Source organism: Archocentrus centrarchus, chromosome 10, assembly GCF_007364275.1.
Source record: "Archocentrus centrarchus isolate MPI-CPG fArcCen1 chromosome 10, fArcCen1, whole genome shotgun sequence".
NCBI classification, from domain to species: domain Eukaryota; kingdom Metazoa; phylum Chordata; class Actinopteri; order Cichliformes; family Cichlidae; genus Archocentrus; species Archocentrus centrarchus.
The window spans coordinates 11,069,950-11,086,409 of NC_044355.1; the positions used below are offsets into that span (position 1 = coordinate 11,069,950).

General features: G+C 41.5%; 1 protein-coding gene across 1 annotated transcript; it reads right to left on the reverse strand.

The window, feature by feature from the left end:
* Positions 1-216: 216 nt before the first annotated feature.
* On the reverse strand, positions 217-13,123 carry xkrx (XK related X-linked). Its single transcript, XM_030739360.1, has 3 exons — positions 12,226-13,123; positions 5,378-5,637; positions 217-1,849 (listed from the first exon to the last, which is right to left on the reverse strand). The coding sequence occupies exons 1-3, from the start codon at positions 12,573-12,575 to the stop codon at positions 984-986; spliced, it is 1,476 nt and encodes a 491-aa protein (XP_030595220.1). The 5' UTR covers positions 12,576-13,123; the 3' UTR covers positions 217-983.
* Between the last annotated feature and the right edge of the window lie 3,337 nt (positions 13,124-16,460).

Here is a 16,460-nt window from a genome sequence, read left to right on the forward strand (position 1 = left end):
CAGAAAGCTTACAAGAATCTTCCTTCTTTGAGCTGACTGCATTCCTGCCACCTGGAAATGGGACTAACATCACGGATGGCAGGAATGAGGAAGTATAGGTTGCGCAATAAAGTAAATCTTACCCAGCTGATCGCTCATGCGAGTTGTTTTATGGCAATTTCATTTTAATAAAAACAAAGAGAGAATTTTCAGAATATGATTTTATTTATTGTTCAAGTAACACAGCAGTAGTAGTGAAGGCACTGTATTAACAGGACAAAACAAACAAACAAAAAAAGCAACATTTCAAAGCACTTCAGTAAAGCAGTTCATTTAGCGTCAGTCTTGTTAATGCAACATCAAATATAAGGCTAATTCTCTGGTACCTCTGTGCTACAGAGAACACACTGAACTCTCACAGGATTTTGACATTTATTATTTTCCGTTTTGCAACACAAAGCCCTTTTTTTTTTTTAAGAAACAAAAGGCAGCCACAGTGAACACTGAACAAGACAAGGAGTCATTCATCACAGCAGTTGGTATGAGGAAGATTAATCTTCTGACCTTTTCTTGTCTTCCTCTTGTTTTTCTTTAAAAAAAAAAAAAAAAAAAAGTCTCAGCACATGTGCAAAAGGGCCTTCATGGTGTGAAAACCCTGAGATTTAGTAAACGGTGGGGTCTCCTGATCAGTGTTTGGTTTATTTCATACCCACTTGGCACGTTCCCCTCACACCTGGCTGACACAGCCCTCTCAACAGCGGCCTTTGTGCGTCGCTGCATATCTCAGCATGCTGCGTTATTTGGCATATTGGGGCCTTGCAGTGCTCTAAGTGTACACATTCATCTTTAATAAGAATATCAGGAGTCACCCTAAATACCTTGCAGAACGAGAAGTTTGAATTTAAGAGAAAAAGACAAAAGTTTGTTCTCTAACATGCCACCTCACTTACTCAAAAAACACAACACATGTTCTGTGTTCGTTCAGGCTTCGTTCAGAGGATTTCTCAGGCTGCCTCCATCAGATCTTCAACAATATCTGTCTCTCGCTCTGCCAGCTGACTGGTGAGGTCAGGAGGTTGTGAGCCCTGAGTGTCCAGCAGCTCCACCGGCTCCTCTGCTGCCAGCACCATGGTGGCTGCCGTGGAGTACGAGTGTCCCGGCTTCCCTCGCCTCCCCTGCTCTCTGCCCCTTCTTTTATGGCAGCAGGCGCAGTGCAGGCAGTCGTGGACGTTGTACTTGAAGAGGCGCCTGAAAGGGTGGCAGAACTGGTAGAAGAGCAGCATGAAGAGCACGGCCAGACTGTAGCAGATCAGCAGCTGGACCACCAACAGCGGGGCGCACACGTACTCATAAAAGTCTGACTTGAAGAAGTACCAGAGCGTAATGAGGAGGAAGTTCTCAACAAAGCGTCCACAGTAGTACATAGCCAGGTGGCCCCAGCGCTGCTTCCTCTCGATGAGCTCTTGATGGGTAAGGTCAAGCTGCACCGCCGACCAGCAAAAGATGTTGATGCAGGCGTACAGCAACGTGAACATGCATAGCACCACCGTGGTGCCCAACTTGGAAAAGTTTTTCTCCACATTCTGAGTTAGAGAGCCTTTCCTGGCCCAGAACTCAACCCACGGGAGGAAGAAGAAGAAAAGCAGATTAGCTACAGCGACAAGGATCGTCCAGTAAGTGAGTGCCGTGCTGAAGAGGACCAGCGCGGTGATACGGGTGGCAATCTCCAAGCCTCTCCACACAATCATGCACAGGTAAGCTCTGGGGTGCAACCGTACTTTGTAGTCATCGTATCTGATCTGGATGGCCAGAACGGTGCACACGAGAGCCCCGTAAGTGATGGAGATCAGGGTGATGACCATCAGCACAGCTGGAAACAGACACACAAAACACCTGTTAGATTTTCCAAATATCACAAGCAAGTCTAAACTGTAAGGAAAAAACTGTAGCTGTCTTGGGCACAGAAAACCTGACTTATTCACCTAAAATAATCACATCAAAATTTAATGTCAGGCTGGAACCACTCAGAAAGTTTAATGACATGAAAATGAGAAATATTGCAGTGCAGGCTCTGCAGCTGCACTCCAGCATTACAAAGAGGGAAACATGAAAAATAGCAAATAGAAATTTAATTTAGAGGCATCTTCACAAGTGTTTCAGTTATTTGAACCACACTGAATAATCGAAACCGGACAAATGTAAAAAAAAAAATTGGATTTCAAATACGCTAATTTTGTAACTAATATGCTATAAACACGTCTTTACACGGCAGACGGAGAGGCGAAGCTGATCTGAATATCATTTTGTTTCACACTGAAATTTCTCAACTACTTTTAGATGGACTGAAAATATTTTTCCTCTGGTGCCATCATCAGGTCAAAATTTAAACTGGTCCTAAAAGCTGTTCAAAGACAGGCATGCAAAAAACCCCCCAAAACTAAACAGTGGGAGCTTGCCTGCATGAATGTAGACCCTGGTAATGTTGGTGCTTTACTAGTTTACATTCCTGGCGTTTTACTTTGCTACAACACAGTTCTTCTGCTTTTGAGCACAAACTGTGTAATATCACTTAATCGTGAAGATTTCCATTTAAAAAATGCCTATTAAATCAATGCCTGTCACTGAATGATACAATGACTGAGTCCACTGAAGAACTTGCAATATTTGTATATTTCAGTATTACAAAATGTGGCTAATTTACTGCTCAATTGATCAAAACTGTGCTCGAAGTTGATCAGTTAAGTCAGGAATTTGAAAGAATCAGGATTTGGCCCAGAAGCTGATATCCAGCATGCAACAGAGAACTGGATAAGTTATGACGAAAAAGGGTCAACACTGTAAATCCGGACTATTTGGATAAATTTGATTTCTATTTGCCAATAAAAGCTTTTGAAATTTATGAAATGTGCATGACTGTTCTTCACTTCATCATAGCACCATGTGAAAAAAAATAAACTAATGTGGCAAAATGTATGACGCATAAAATTTGTGCCACTGCCAAAACGCTTTGCCATGACTGTAAAATATACAGTGATAAGCAAATGTATTAGATTTAGTTTTAAAACTAGCCAATTATTGTCTGAATGTTATTAAAATAATACCCGTTTGGTTTGGGTGGAGTCTATCCCAGCTGTAATAGGGCGAGAGGCAGGGTACACCCTGGACAGATCGCCAGCCTGTCGCATGGCTAGCACAGAGACAACCATTCACACTTGCATTCAAACCTATGGGTAATTTAGAATCTCCAGTTAAACTAATTACAACATATCTTTGGACTGTGGGAGGAAACTGGGCTACCTGGAGCAAACCCACGCAAACACGGGGAGAACGTGCAAACTCCACACAGAAAAGTCCCAGCCAAGGTGGAATCGAACCCAGGACCTTCTTTGTATGAGACAACACTAACCAGCGCCCCACCGTGTTGCCCTGGGGAAGCTCCACTTGTGTAAAATTAAAAACTAAAAGTTACATTTATAGCATTAAGAACACATGCCCCACAGCAAAAGCTCAATGCAACTCAAATCAGTACACCTTCTTACTGCTGAGATTTAAATCTTATCCCCCCACCCCACACACACACACACACACTTCTTATGTCTATTTTTAGTTTGTAGGACAAACTCTATCCTCCTTGGCATGGAGGTGTAATACTTTAACACAGATTTGTACCATTCTTCAGAGACACGTTTTTTTCCTGTTGTTTTTACAGGAGGGTTTGTGTTTTTCCTACCATTCTGTTTAGAAAAACCCAAAATGTTTTTACTAAACTCAAGTCAGGCAATGTATTTGTCCAGGTCGGCGTTCTGACTTTTGTCTAGTTCAGAAACCCTACGGATTCCTTTAACGGTGCTTTTAATGGTGCCATCCATGAATATCGTCAAACTCCCACCTCTGTACGTCACTGTGGGTTCACGGCAAACACGCTGAACTGAATCTGAGCCTAATAAATTGATCTCAGTCTCATCACACTCTAAATATTCTTCGTGTTATTTAGTTTTTATCTCACAGTTTTGCATCAAAATGCAAACAAGGGCTTTTTTGTGCACAAAGGCAGACTTCATGCAGTTTCCTTCACCATGTCTAAGAATTTCACAGAAATTCAGATTTATGCTGATACGCTCTGTGCCAAGAGTAAAGAACTTCCCTGTTTTAAAGTTTCAGGGACGGCCTGCACTTCTTGCACAATCTGCAGCGTTTCTGTGCAAGCACGGCCGATGTGCACCAATACTTGTACCACGGCTGGTTCCTTTTAGTTGATCAACAAACTTCCTGTACGCTTCTCTGTCTTCGTGAAGTCTCACAATTAATTTTTTTTTAACTCCACTGGCATCTTTGAGAAAAATTATGCAGATACGCAGAAAGAAACAGCCCGCAGGACCAGCAGTGTCCAAGAAAAGCTTTGACGTTCACAGGTCATTTTATATGCTTACACAGAATTATCACTACAGCCAGTTTTGTCAAGCGGGGAGTCGACTGCCGAGCCCTTCCACCGTGATAAGGTGGTGATTCACGGATGGGAGGACTTCAAGTATCTTGGGGTCTTTTCCACAAGTGAGGGGAAAGTGGAGCGGGAGATGGGCAGACAGATTGGGGCCGTATCTGCAGCAATGCTGATGCTATACTGGTCTGCTGTGGTAAAGAGAGAATGGAGCGTGACAGGGAATCTGTTGATTTTCTGGTCGATCAACGTTCCTTCCCACGCCTACGATCACAAGCTGTGGCTGGCGATTAAAGAAATGAGATCATGGATACAAGTGGCATGAAATGAGCTTCCTCCACAGAGTGTCTGGGCTCTCCCTTCGAGATAGGGTGAGGAGGCTCAGAATAGATTTGCTGCTCCTCCACATCGGAAGGAGCCAGCTGTTTAGATAACTGACTGGGATGCCTCTTGCATGTCCTACCAGAAGTAGGCCTCAGGGTTGACCTAGGACATCTCTCGGCTTGCCTCGGCGTCCCCCTGTAAGAGCTGGAGGAGGTGGCTCGAGAGACGGCGGTCTGGGTGACAATTTTTCTAATTTTTTCTAATTTTTATCATCAAGTGTGCACTTTTGTTGCACTGAGTTTCTATGCAAGAGGAAATATCTCAACAGCTTAACAACACATTGCAATAATTCAGGGGTGACGCAATTTTTAATACATTCCTGTGATATTTTATAGTTCTGTTGTTTACTCTATAAAAGGTTATTTGAAATCTTCCGCTCTGCTGCAGTTATATAAACTAAAACTGGCTGCTCCTATTGATACAGTATTGATTCAAAGTGATGAGTCACAGTTTTAAAAAGCTGCCAGCCTGAATGAGTTTCATCATTTTAACATTTACTGAGCTATGATTTTTTTTTTTTTTTAAAGATACATACTGGAACAATCATTTGAACCCTCCCCCCTCTGTGATTCTTACTTCTTGTAGGAAGGATGTATTTCTCCTGGATGGTGGCGTACAGCTGGAGCGTCAGCTGAGGCGTGGAGCCCAGAAAAGCCTGGATAACCGCGGTGCGTTTGAAGGCGTTCATGTGCGTGGCCAGCATGCGCTCCTTTTGGCCAATTTCCCATTCCATTTGTGTCCCCTGTCCCTTCTTTAGGGTGATCTTTCTGGAGATGGTGACATAAGGCTCTTCATTTTTACCTGCCTTGAAATAGATCACCAGGGCCTCGAAACACCTGAGGAAACAAGAGGGGAGTGCGTGAGTGTGAAGTAATATTTTCACACCAACAGAGGGCAGTGCAATGTTAGGTTTAAAGCAGAGGGCGCCACGCTGATGTGTTGTGATGTCTGTTGTGAAATCGGCATATAGCCATGAGTGTGTGAACACTGCCGGGCGGCAGAAGCTCCAGAGCAAACATGGAAAGCACCAGGAGTCATGCATCAGGAATTTGTTGGTCTGTTTTGTGTTTAGTTTAAGAACTTAAAATCTGACATTAAGGCATTTTTTAACTGACACAACACTGATATTTATATGTTCAAACCTTTCTCTGTAAATAAACACAGCACTGAGGCACCAGCAGGGGGCACTCAAGAGAAGGAATCATTGCTCCATGAGGCCTGAATGGATTAACAGTAAAGTCTCAGGGTGTGGTTCTCTTAAGGTTTGCAAGGTAAATGCTTTCAGTGTTTGGTCACAGAGGGGAAAAAAAAAAAAAAAAAGACACCAGTCTTAAAGAGGGGAAACAGGTTTTGCACTGAAAGAGGTTTCTGTGCAAAAAAGTACAACTCTTACTTTAAATAAAGCCTGTGAAAATTCAACACTGGAAAAAAACATTTTTTTGAATGGGTTTTTAAAGGCCTGAGGTCCACAAACATTTCAGGTGATAGAGCCAAAGTGAAAGTATCCTTCGCCATGTCAACACTGTAATATTTGAAATAAACTGAAACTGAAAGCACTGCCCAGCCCTAAAAACACAGCCCTCTGAGTATTCCCACTGGAGCACTAAATGTCACGTCACTCTGCTGGAATACATTTCCAGACACAGTTGTTTCAGCTGCTTCTTTTAGGAAGGCTGTAGTCTTTATGTGGAGTGCCTGAACTATGTTTGACCCAAATCTTAGAAGGAGAGCAGGAGAAATCACAGTCACTCAGCCTCACGCAGGCACATACTTTATTCTTTATACTCATAGTCATGAGGAGACGCCACTTAGCTTTTGTGCACAAGGTCTGCTACAGTGTAACAGAGAAGGCACAAAAACCTGATATAATTTCCTGGAAATCTGGCAGCACAGTGTGCTCAGGACGCAGTACGATGGCACTGAATCTGAGCCAGTGTGCATTTAGGAGTCTGCAAAACAACAAAAAGGCAGACCAAATTTCACTTGACATAGAAATGAATTTGCAAAGAGAATCAATATGCTCACTTCCATGGCAGCATCTTATGGATTTATAAAAGGAAACATTGGCTACTGCTCTGTGTTTGCAGTCTAAACATGCGGTCTGTTCCCTCAGTGTGTGAATACAGCAGCGCTGCTTGCCACATACCAGACAAAAGACGAGGAACTGCCTTTAAAGAGATGTCAAGAGACTCGCGAAATACTCACATTCCTAACTATATAGGGCAGAAGAGCATTCAGGAAATTCTTTCAGCAACTTTAGCAACATCCTCCCGTTTTGGTCACTTGAGATTACACCATCAGGCTCACTGGCACGGCCTCAACAGATCATAAAGTTTGAGACACACAAGAAGCTCGGCGTGTTTCAACTGGTCGTGGCTGACAGAAATTAACTGTGTGGAGTGTGTGTCCCTATTTCGGTTTCATACATCTAAAGAGACAAGTCAAGACAAGGTCCTCCCTGCAGCAGATAACTTGATTTTTTTGTTTTAACACCAACGGTCATTATATCATCAGATCTAGGCTCAAACACCAGTAAAACGAGGCTTTTAAAAATACACTGTCTATACAGTTATCTGTGAACATCATGGGTTGAAATTCCTCTTTCGATAGCAGATATGGTATGTCTGGCAGTGTGGCCACAAGATCAGCAATTACACCATCCCTAAGTCACACAGGAAGCTTCCCATCTGAGCCAAGAAGGACCAGAGCTGATTTGTTCACAGCAACGCAGCCCATAATGATACAGAACAGACCAGGATGAGCTGTACTGTAAAAATAAACCTAGTGTTTGTTTTCCGGCCTCACTGCTGCACTACGGGCAGGCATCAGAGACAGATAAGTGAAAAGCATTCAAAGCATTAGACATGCAGTCAGCAAAAAGCTGCTTCATGGCCGTTTTAAATCGCTGGCATGAGCAAAGCATTTTTGGGCCGAGGTGAGATGTGTGCTGGATCTAAAACAAGTGTGCACAGCTGACCGACAGCTGCTTTCTGTTAAAGGCCTGAAGAACGACCATCCTCAGTATCCTCCAAGCTCCTTTCAAATAAATAAATAAAATAAAATGTAACTATTAACATGAACAGGGCCCAATTAAAAAACAAATTAACAAAAAAAGGAACAACACTCAATGGCAACTTTGCTAGGTTCACCTGCTCAGCTGCTTTTTAGTGCAAATATATAATTAGTCAACCACAAGGCAGCAACTCATGATCAAGGCAACCTGCTGAAGTTCAAACTGAGCATCAGAACGTGGAAGAAAGGTGATTAAAGTGACTTTGAACGGGGCGTGGTTGCTGGTGCTGGTCTGAGTATTTCAGAAACTTCTGATCTACTAGGATCTTTACACATAACCATCCCTAGAGTTTACAGAGAAGGGTCTGAAAAAGAGGAAATATCCAGTGCGCTGCGGTTCTCTGGATGAAAATACCTCGTTGAGGTCACAGTTCAGAGAAGAATGGTGACACTGCTCCGAGCTGATAGGAAGCTATTGATACAAGGCTGGACTGGATCAATCGTTCAAGCTGCTGGTGATGGCAGGTACCAACTGAGCATCATTCAAACCCACAGCCTACCTGAGTACTGTTGCTGACCATGTCCATCCCTTTATGGCAACAGTTTACCCATCTTCTGATGGCTGAATGAATATTGGAGGCATCCCTATCCTGTGATGCATTCTTCAGTTCACTCAAGAGGGTTAATGACTAGTTTATTAAGACTTTTTACTCAGCTTATTAAAAAAAATATAAACATGTAAAGCCTAATTCATCAGAAACATTCACATCTGAAGATGTGACTGAACCATAAACTGAAGCTGCATCTGAGACACTGTAAAGTTTCTGTGCAACTTTTTTTTGCTCAGCTTGTAAAGAGTACAGCGCTGGCATAAATGTAGTTATATTTTACCAAGGGTAAGGTGTGCTTTCTGTTGCCTTTATCTCTTATATATGTTAATAATTACATACTAGTGGCTGGATCCCTGACACCATGCCTTTAGTTCAGTTACAGGAGGAACCAGAGCTCTATTTTGTCGCCCAGCAGGCAAGTAGAGAGTCTTTCAATGCGTATGCTACACTGTTATGATTTGTGATGCACATTTGGCTCAAATTTCTGTTATTAAAACAGGTAAAACAGGAACAATGTGAGTCTAGACTCAAATTCTTTTCCTGTGTTTGGATACACTGCATTATCAGTATTGTTAGCTCAGCATTCGAGATAAGATCATTTGAATAACAATACAGAGCTCTACCTGTGACAGTTATTTATATTTCATCTTAATCTTTTTTTTTTTTAATATCTGTAAATTATACTGAAATATTTTTAACTTGCTTTGGTAGGCTTTGCTGAAAGCTGAGCCATAAATCAAACTACCTGCTATTCCTTTCAGCTGTGCTTTTTCCTGGGAAATCATTCTTTCCAGGTCAACTAATCTGCAACAGAAAACAAAAGGGAACACACCCTTCACTCTTATGCAACTGTAAATGTATTAAATTACCCCTGGAAACTCCATTAACAAATCAAAGTTCAGATAGAGAGAATCAGACCAATAAGCACAGATTTTGATTTCATACACGGCACATCTTCACCTACATTTTCTTACACGAGCAATGGTGTGCCAAACAGGTATCTCAGCTCAGATCAACAGACGTGGAAGTGCAAGCTGAGCGTATTTAAGCAGAACTCTTCCCCTCCCTGTTACTAGAGCGAAACATATCTACTGCTTTTTTTTTTTTTTCTAGATCTGCTCATCTGTCTCATCTACAAGAACAGAACAAAGCATATATCATTTATAGAAACCTTTCTGCCAACATCTAAAATCCATTTCCTCTTTCTCCAGCTGGTCCAGGCACACTTGAGCAGCTGTCTGATTGGTCTGCAGCACAGAGACCTTTGGGTGTCGTTATCATGAGATGAGGTCATACTACTGAGTGCCATACGATCCACAAGTGTGAAGCATGTGCTACAAGGGCATATACAAGCTCTTTACAGTCATTTGACAGAGTGGTTTTAGAGTCTACACCACAGCCGTCCAGTGGTTCACCATTAGGGAGACTTTAAATTCAAAGAGGGTGAGGGACATTACAGGATGAGCTGTTTGTTGTGAAGTCCATTACTATTCAACATGTTTAATGGTGTGGGAGTTTGTGATGTTCACTCATTCAGCCTGTTCGTCATAATGGACACGCTTTCCATCTGGAGTGCGATTCAGTTACCAAACCTACGAGCTTTATTCAGTGCGGAATAACTGGTGCAACCATTATGTTGCAACAGTGAACAGGGAGAGACTAATGACAGTGGATATGGAGTGATTTAAGCCTGCCCAAATTAGAGCTCATTACAGCTCTGCAGAGGCAAAGCTGACACCCTGTCCTGTTTGATTGAGTGTTTCAAACCAGTTTTAAGATCTTCCACGGAAAAGAAAACAATGTAATCTCATCTGAGAGGGTGGATTAAGAGAATCTTAGATGTTCTTCCTTCCACTCAGAAGATCTAATCAGTTATCAAAATAACTGATAGTCCTACACAGTTTATTTTTTTATTAGGTGCACTGACAACAGCAAAAACGAATGAGGTGGCGCTGCACTAGCGCCAGTCTTTGCAATGTCAATGTCAGTGTCAAATTTATTTATATAGCACATTTAAACAACCTGAGTGGACCAAAGTGCTTTACAGGCAATCAAAAAATAAAAAGGCCATACATAAAAGAAAAACAACAAACAAACAAAGATCCAAACAAAATATAATAACTTAATAAATACAAAATGTCAAGATTAGCTCAAATTAAAAGCCAGAGAGAAGAAATGGGTGTTAAGCAACGACTTAAATGTAGAAACAGTCCGAGCAGTTCTAATATGAAATGGTAGGCCAGAGGCTCAGCGCAATAACTGAAGAGCCTCGGTCACCTCTATTTTTAAGTCTAGACGTAGGAATTTTTAGGATCATCTGATTGGCAGACCTCAGTGCTCTGACAGGAGTATGAACACGAATAAGATCGCACAAATACAGAGGGGCCAGCCTGTTTAAAATCTTAAAAACAATCAATAAAATCTTAAAATTGATCCTAAAATTGACAGGAAGCCAATGAAGTGAAGCTACAACTGGAGTAATATGCTCACACTTTCTCGTCCCTGTTAAAAGTCGAGCAGCAGCATTCTGGACCAGCTGAAGGCGACGGAGAGATGACTGTGGTAATCCTACATACAAAGAATTACAATAATCCAGTCTTGACATAATAAGAGTATGTATGACTCTTTCAAAGTCGTTATAAGAAAGATAAGGCTTCACTCTAGCCAATAATCTTAACTGGAAAAAAATTGTTTTCACCACAGAACTAATCTGCCCATCAAAATTAAAGGAGCTGTCGATGATCACGCCAAGATTTTTAACAGATTGATGGATGCATAACCCTAGGTGTCCAAGAGAGGCTGCAGAGTCCTTCAACTGTTCAGTACAACTAAAAATAACAATCTCTGTTTTGCTTTCATTAAGATGGCAATGGTTAGACTTTTTAGATTGGTTTTAAAATGACAGTTTGGAGGCTGTAGTTTATGGAGGTGCTAAACCCTAACGGGTGTCACTGTTCATTCACATCTCATATCTTTATGTTACTCGGCTCCACAATGTTCAGCTGATGCAGAGTCATGTCAGCTTTCAGGGGCACTGCCAGCCTTTAATGCAGTCTGCTAAGCTTGTCAATTTGTAGCCCATTAACTGTCCCGCACTGTTCATGGAGACTGGAAGTTGCACGCCCACTTAGGACTTCAAGTGAATCAATGAGATTCAGCGTTGCAGGTTTTCCCTGTTACCTGCTTTGTCTCTAACATGTCAGAAAAAAAAAATTACCTTGTTTTTCACAGCACAATGTCCTGTTTTAACAGTCTTGAAACTTAATCTGTTTATATACTGCCATGTATGTAAAGAAACATCATCAAGCCTTTGCAATCTGTTACATTACTGCTAATATAGATATAAAATATTAAAATGGCATTTAACTTTTCCCTTAAAAATGCTGTTCTGTGACTTCTCAGGACTTCTGCCTGTTTTGTGTGCTAATTTATTCTAGCAACAATAGGCTTACTCATTAATAGAGCTGCAGCATCTTGTCACTGTTTTTATGCAGTCAGCAGTTGTTGGTAATTTGTATCCAGTGAGCACTGCACTGGAAAGTGGAAATGAGCACTAAGAGGGACAGATGACTGGAAATTAAACAACTGGATTTATGGGTCTTGAGGATTTACAGTAAGTTGCTCTCATCTGCTTTTAAATGTGCTTATTTGGTAATTTATCACAAAACAAACTAATTATTATGGGCAAACAAATGTAATAACAAAGAAAAATGACCAGCAGTAAATCAAAGTAACCTGGCTTCAAGCCCGTGGTGCCGTTTTTACGCGCACATTTGAAATGCTTTTATGTTTCTCATTTACCTGATAATCGGGCCCAGCAGCAATAGGTGCAGTAAGAGAACCAGAGGTCTGTCCCGACCCAGGTCTCTGTGGATGAAAGTTAAGGTTAGCTGAATGAGCACAGCGGGCATCAGCATGAAGACGATGGTTAAGCTCATCCAGATCACATCCTCGGTGTTGTGGTACATGCTGCAGAGCACCGCGGCGGTGACGAACTCGGCGCAGTAGAGCGCGGTGGCCAGCAAGACGCCGAAGGGAGGACGTACCCGGCTGTGATTGACCACCAGCATGACCCCATTCTCCGCCACCGAGGAGCACTGCTCCAAGTCCGAGATCTCCCTGTCCTGCTCCTCCACGGCCACTTCGCACATAGTGATTTTGTTGTATACGCCGCGCAATGATAAGACTGAGTGGCCACTTTATTTGGAACTGGCTTCCAACATATTTCCTCTGATGCGCCGTCTCTCCAAACTTTCCTCCGAGTTGATCATCGCCGATTCCTCATTACATGTAACTGACAGACCCGCCGCTCCACTGCAGGCAATCATACAACCCCCCCGGAAGCTTTTGTATTGTCTGCTTTCCCGTCGTCGTCGTACGTGGCGTTACTGTGTCGCTGCGTTTGGTCCAAAGGAAGCCACCTAACTGTCCATATTTGCACAGTCAGTGTGCAGGATTGGCAAACTTCAGGCCAGTCATACACCCATCTCTCACAGTAACTCCAACCGGGAAACGATCGTCCAAACTCGGCGGTGATATGAATCTTCAGGACGCTCGTTGTAGTTCCTGTTTAAACACCAGGGAGTTGGATCCGTGCCGGAGGTGTTTTGCTTGTCTTTGTGTCGGCGTGTGCCTGCCGTTGGGTCATGTTTTCACAGTTTCATGCAACAGCTGCGTCAAGTTAGACTGAAACCTGGGAGGCACCGGAAATGATGGACGACAACTTTCAAAATAAGCGAGATGAGGCCATAAATTTAGACTGCAGGTAAATTCCTCCAGATATGTATAGTAGCCAATGAAGGAAGACTATTCAACATGCTGGGTGTGTGCACCAGTGGTGTGCAATACTGCAAGATTTGGTATCGATCCGATACCAATTAAATACAGGGCCAGTATCGCAGACACTGATACCGATACGATACTTTTTAATAAGATAAGATAAGATAAAACTTTAATGATCCCACGACGAGGAAATTTGTGCATTACAGCAGCTCAATACTTATGAAGAATTTTCATGACATTTAAGTGTTTTGTGATTTTTTTTTATCCCTTTGTATCATTAATTAGTTAAAAACAGGACAGAATTGGGCAAAGTTTATAGGTAAATACAAAATAAGTTTTTGTTCTGAAACATTAGCGCAGTAACAAAACAAATGTTTTTCTTAAATAAAGTGTACAAAATGATCATTGAAGAACAAATTAAAACTTTTTTCAGGCAGTGTTCAGAAAGTATAATGAAAAAATATCCCTTCATTCACTAATTTTCTGGATTTTTTCTTAAATAAACAAGCTGTACAAAATTATCACTCCGCAGCGTTATAAAAACATTTACGCTTCCGGCCCCGCCCCCTACTTCCGGCCCGCGATTTGATGTAAAAAAATGTAAAACAATTTGGCCCTTTAAGTTACTTTTTTTTGACATTTCCCTAACTCCTCTTAATTGGAGGGGAAATGCAATGGGCTGGGATCTAATCCAGACAGAAATATATGCATGAGAAAACAAAATAGGCTACATATACACATATACAATATCAGAACATAAGAGTAGTTAATACAGCTCAGGAAGGAATTATTAAAGTGAGGTTTACTCTGTTAATAGAGGTAGAAAAGGGTTTGAGGTTATTTCCACCAGGCCAGCATGTGACTGGCTGCACAGGAAACCAGTGCATATGAGTTCATCTTCAAGAAGTACTAATAATCAGTGAGAAAATATTATACAAACCCAACTCAGTGTCACGTTTCATTCTGTCTGGTCTCAAACCAACTGCTGCTGACACACACACACAGAACAGTGAGAAAAAAAGCTGCAGTTTTATTGCATGTAGTAGCCTTTCTGTCCTATCCAAATGCAAGCAATGTGAGGGCAAGCACACAGATATCAGTTTCACTCTCCATTTTTAGTTTCCGCCAGCAGGGCGGGCTTGGTTCTATTGTAGTGACCTGCAGGCCTGAGAGTATAGCAGCCACATGAACAGGTGCTGGGAACTATTAAAACTACACTCAATCCATCACCCAGTTTCACAGCGATATGTCTTTCCTATATTACTATTTGTTAAGAGGGCACTCATTAGTTAATGATGGCACTCTGCAGTACAAGTGGGAACCATTTGCTTGTTTGCTCATCTATTCATGCAAACAAGGGTTATCACTGTTCAGGGAGCACGAGAAAGCCACAAGCTGGAGTGGATTGCCTAACACCTCCACTGACCCAGCCATTTTGATTTTGATGTGGGGCTTCGGTTAGGTTAATATTTGGCTTTTTTTTAATAAAACTGTCACCTTTTGGATCAACCAGATGAAAAGGCTGGTGAGCCAAAAGCCCTACTCAGGTTGTTGGTGACCTGGTGGATGTCAAGAGGTTAAATAAGCCCTCCTATTTATTTATTTTTTTTAACAAAATAAGATAAGAAATACAGCTTACACCACTACGGATGTAACACTGTGCTATTATTTCCTCATCTCCACAAAATAACAAAGGAAGTTGGTCCATTTTTTCAGCACAGCTCGCCCAAAAGATGACCTCTTCGTGTCTGATCAGATGATTTGTAAGTCATCATGCTTGGCATTGCAAAAGGGACACAACATAAAATAAGGTTTGTCATTACCAGTGTGGGGAAATGGAAGACAGAAATGTCATTATGTAGCACCAAGCATACCCTGCATACTGTTCCCTCGATGGTAATCTAAACCAGAAAGTGAAAAGCAGCCTAGTCTAAGTTGAAAAGTGATTACACTATTAGAATTTGGGGGTCTCTGAAATATGATAGCAGTGTAGGCAAGAGGAACAGATAGGGGTGTGGCACTGAACTGCTGCTGTTTTCCACAGTGTGCGTGTGTGTCATCTGACGCAGGGCTGTGGTCAGAGCTTGGGATGAGTTTACTCAGCAGAGGAGGGCAGCACCTGATTGGAAGTCGGTGTAATGACATAATGAGATAAAGCTCTCCCAGAAGCCACTGCTCAAAGTCACTGACAGATGTCACTACACATTTATTTGCTTACAAATTGAATCATGGCTGCAGAAGCCCTGCCTCTTTAACCCACTCTCAACTATGTGCAGGTTTTAGCTGACTGTAAGGATTAAAAATAATATGTAAGGTGACTTGTTTTGTAAAGAGAGTGCATGTAAGAACATTTCTTCAGCAAATAGTGAACTGAGATTGATTTATATTCTTTCAGGGTTTTTCCTGTACTGATGAATTTTTTTAGCCAAGTCCAAAGAAAATGTAATCATTAAAACAAGGCAACACAGACAGTTTTTACTGTGCCTGTGTGCATTCTGAGCCAATGCTGAGCCAGGAAAAACTCTGGATTTAGGCTGGATGATACACAGCAGCCACACGGTGACTATGAGGCCATCTAGTGGTTAATGTTACATAGAAAATGTACTAGACAGATTAATCAGGGTATTAATACCATTATGTAACATGTTCAGTTGATGCATTCTTAATATTAGAATGAATGGCTGTTATACAGATTAATGTATTGTCTGTATAGCAAATGTGCAAATAAATCTGTAGGTTCTCAGTCATCCGGGTCATGGTAGTCTCTGGAGCTTGAAAAAAAGTGACTGGACTTATTTAGGTTTCTTGAAGACTGTGACTTTCACTGTGACTTTCCTTTTCAAATCTATTTTCCACATTAAATATGATCATATCTTATTTATTTCCTCTCAATTATCCACACTAAATAAACTTTTGTCTGTTTTGCTGTCGTTGTGCTCATTGAGTGACAGAAGGAAAACAAAAATAAGTATAGCCAACTTGATATCCCAGGCAAATAGTAAAAAGTCACCCTACAAACATAAAAATATCACATGCATAGCACTGCATGCACAGATATGTACAATTATTATGAGTATTATATAAATCCACCAATAATAAATGCACCCATACTCTGTTATTTGTGATTTTATTATCCTGCCCCACCTACAGTGCCCCCTTAACTCCCTTTGATGTTTTCCCCTTTTATAGCTTTTATAAATCATGAACAACAGAATTTGGCTTTTATGATAAGAATTTACACAAACAAAAAAATG

Excerpts from the sequence above, each read along its gene's own strand:
- xkrx (XM_030739360.1), bottom strand. The coding sequence starts at position 12,575 with ATGTGCGAAGTGGCCGTGGAGGAGCAGGACAGGGAGATCTCGGACTTG. Across the intron at positions 5,638-12,225 it reads CTGCTGGGCCCGATTATCAG|GTGTTTCGAGGCCCTGGTGA; the intron begins GTAAATGAGAAA and ends TTGTTTCCTCAG. Across the intron at positions 1,850-5,377 it reads ATACATCCTTCCTACAAGAA|CTGTGCTGATGGTCATCACC; the intron begins GTAAGAATCACA and ends GTCTGTTTCCAG.